At 40.1% G+C, this 2,745-nt stretch overlaps 1 protein-coding gene across 3 annotated transcripts; it reads right to left on the minus strand.

Annotated features, from left to right (window-relative positions):
- Positions 1–257: 257 nt before the first annotated feature.
- LOC119286540 (cysteine-rich receptor-like protein kinase 36) lies at positions 258–2,535 on the minus strand. 3 transcript variants are annotated; one of them, XM_037565922.1, is made up of 7 exons: positions 2,287–2,535; positions 1,974–2,119; positions 1,613–1,874; positions 1,105–1,327; positions 854–1,001; positions 547–748; positions 258–471 (listed from the first exon to the last, which is right to left on the minus strand). In XM_037565922.1, exons 2-6 carry the CDS (start codon positions 2,115–2,117, stop codon positions 560–562), a joined length of 966 nt encoding a protein of 321 aa, XP_037421819.1. In that variant the 5' UTR covers positions 2,118–2,119; positions 2,287–2,535; the 3' UTR covers positions 258–471; positions 547–559. The 3 variants fall into 3 exon arrangements, with proteins under 3 accessions (XP_037421819.1, XP_037421817.1, XP_037421818.1); XM_037565920.1 differs by having other exon boundaries at positions 1,974–2,147; XM_037565921.1 differs by having other exon boundaries at positions 1,974–2,157.
- Between the last annotated feature and the right edge of the window lie 210 nt (positions 2,536–2,745).

Consider the following 2,745-nt stretch of genomic DNA (forward strand, 5'->3'; position numbering starts at 1 on the left):
ATTGTTGAATCGATCATCTCTTGTTTATTGTAGACTACGGTTGGTATCATCCCAGCTGCCGTTGTCTTTGGGTTACCGTATAGCAAGATGTTTGGTTTAATCCCCAAATAGTTTAAGTCGGTTGTAAACTAGACTAACTTGGACCCCGTTGATTAAGCCACAAAGCACCGACACACAAAGTTTTTGCATTTTTCCCTTGCTACACTATCACATAAAATTTGTATTTCAAACTGAAATTGAACAGACAACATTGTATCTGGAGAATAAAAATATCCATTACCACGAAGAGATATGTGGAGTACGTAGCAGTTACAAGGAGAAATACAATTTAATAGGCTTCACAATGACGTACATATCATAGCGTACTGTTTTATAAATAATTCATTCTAGCAATAATAGGGAGTATCCATTCCATCTTGCACATGTCTGCTGAACAAAACCCAAATTTCATGCTCGATGGAGATTGGAGACCTGAAACGTCATATAGTAGGTTATCAGCAGCTGAAATGCAGAACAAGTCAGTTATAAAGAGTGAAAATTGCATACCTGGCATGACATTTTAGTTTCTTATGGATGCACATCGTCCGTTTAGCTTGTCGAGAATTGTTTCTATGGATGGTCTCTTCAGCCGATCAATCTCAACACATTCCAGTCCTATTTCAATGCATTTTTTTACTTGTTGGAGGCCATCCACATCTAACAATGGGTACTCAGATGCGATGCGCTGCTCTTTCCAATTTTCACGTACCTACATATAGGATTGGAATCATGATCCTCAAGATAACACAAAAATCAATCGTAACATGAGCTTTTAAAGTTTAGTTTTCAAATCATGAAGCAAAATTTATCTTACATTTTTTATGAATTGCACTGCAGAAGGTTCTTTGCCTGGACAATTCTTCTCTCCTGTGGTAGTCTCCATGATTAGTAGGCCTAAACTGTATATGTCTGACTTGGTGGAGATTTCACCTCTGTATAGATATTCCGGAGCTATGTATCCACTGCATATCATTAAGATTTTTAAAAGTATTATCGGAGAGATTAGAATGCAGTTTACTTTAAGACGAAGGAACAAAAGATTATCGCAGTTTGTGGTCAACTTACTATGACCCAACAACATTCTGTGTGTTCATCCGTGTTTGTTCTTGACCAAAGAGTCTGGAGAGACCGAAATCGGCGATTTTCGGCACCATGTTATCATCCAACAGTATGTTTTCCGGCTTGAGATCCATATGGACAATAGGAATGCTGTGTACAAAGTGCAAACCGTTGCAAATCCCCTTAATTATGTTGAAGCGTATGTTCCAGTCCATTTTTGTATGTAGTTCTGAAGAAGTAAAACACAGGATTACTGAATTACTCGAATATAACGAATTACAATAACGTAAACATTTATTTATTAGAATGCCGGCAGCAAAAATATGTTCACAATGACAAGTTTTCAGTACAATAACAAGTTCTTTTGATAAGATCAACTATTGTAGTTTTTTTCCCACTATTGAGCATTGAAAAGTTAAAGGAATATAGTGATGTCAAACTCCAATCCGTAGTACTATAAACATATCAGAACATTAACACGAATGCAGTCTGAATCAGGTAGTATTGTATTTACCAAAAAGATTCTTCTGAAGGCTTCCCCTTGGTACGTACTCGTGGCAAAGTAAACTTTCAACAATGTCAGCCACGATATATCTTCCATTGTTCAGCACCACTTTCTTTTGACCTTCATGGCAGTAGCCCACCAATTTTACTACATTTTCATGGTGGAGAGCCATAATATTCTGAACCTCGTTAGCAAATGCTTTCTCACGCGCAATTGGTGAATTTTCAGCGAGTTTCTTCACGGTAATTATTTGCCCATCCGGCATTAATCCCTGTTCGACCTCAAAGATACTTTTTCAGCAAACATTGGCATCTTTCTTCAGAAACTCATGCGAAGGTGAAAATATAAAGGCAGAGGAATGACCACATACCATATAAACAGTTCCAAATGCGCCTGTACCGATTTTACGCTCGTCTGAGAACTGGTCGGTGATGGTTTTCAGAAAGTCTAACGGCAGATTCTTCGGCAATGTGCTCAGAACGCTCGGCTGACCTCCGCCAGCGCCGGTCGCCATTTCTGATGGTTGAACAAGCTTTGAGGTGAGCTGCTTCAAGCTACACGCATCGTCAGAAACTCTTATGCCCCATATAGAAGGACAGATCTAAGTACACAGGACTAGGCGCACATGGATCTCTTGGAAACTAAGCAGCATATATGCAGCTTCTCGATTCAAAAGCACTAACCTGGGGAAGATCGAACACTTGGGGCTGATTCTCTCGAGCAGCTGCGAAGAGAACAACGAAACGGGGATGAGGCTTGTGAGAAGAATCGCTTCCTTGCTAGTAGTTGCTAGCTTCGGGTGGATTTATACGAACCAACCCAATGAGATCTGGATGGAGCGCGTAGGCAAAGAATGAGTTGACTTGACTCAAAGCGGTCTAGCCTATGATGCTCACTTGCTGATGTCTTTCTGGGAAAAAAATATGGTGCACCCACTACGAATATAAAATCATGTCAGCATCGCTGCTTTAAATATCCTCACACTGTAGCTCTTTCCACACTGTGGCTTTCATCGACGGCGTGTCCGCGTGGCTTGCGAGGTGCAGGCCACAAGGCAAGGCTTCTTCTTTTTCCCGCAAAAAAAGGCTTTCTTTTTTAAAATCGAGGCAAAAACTTTGCCTTTCCTATTAATTATTAAAGAA

Source organism: Triticum dicoccoides, chromosome 4A (assembly GCF_002162155.2).
Source record: "Triticum dicoccoides isolate Atlit2015 ecotype Zavitan chromosome 4A, WEW_v2.0, whole genome shotgun sequence".
Lineage (NCBI taxonomy): Eukaryota > Viridiplantae > Streptophyta > Magnoliopsida > Poales > Poaceae > Triticum > Triticum dicoccoides.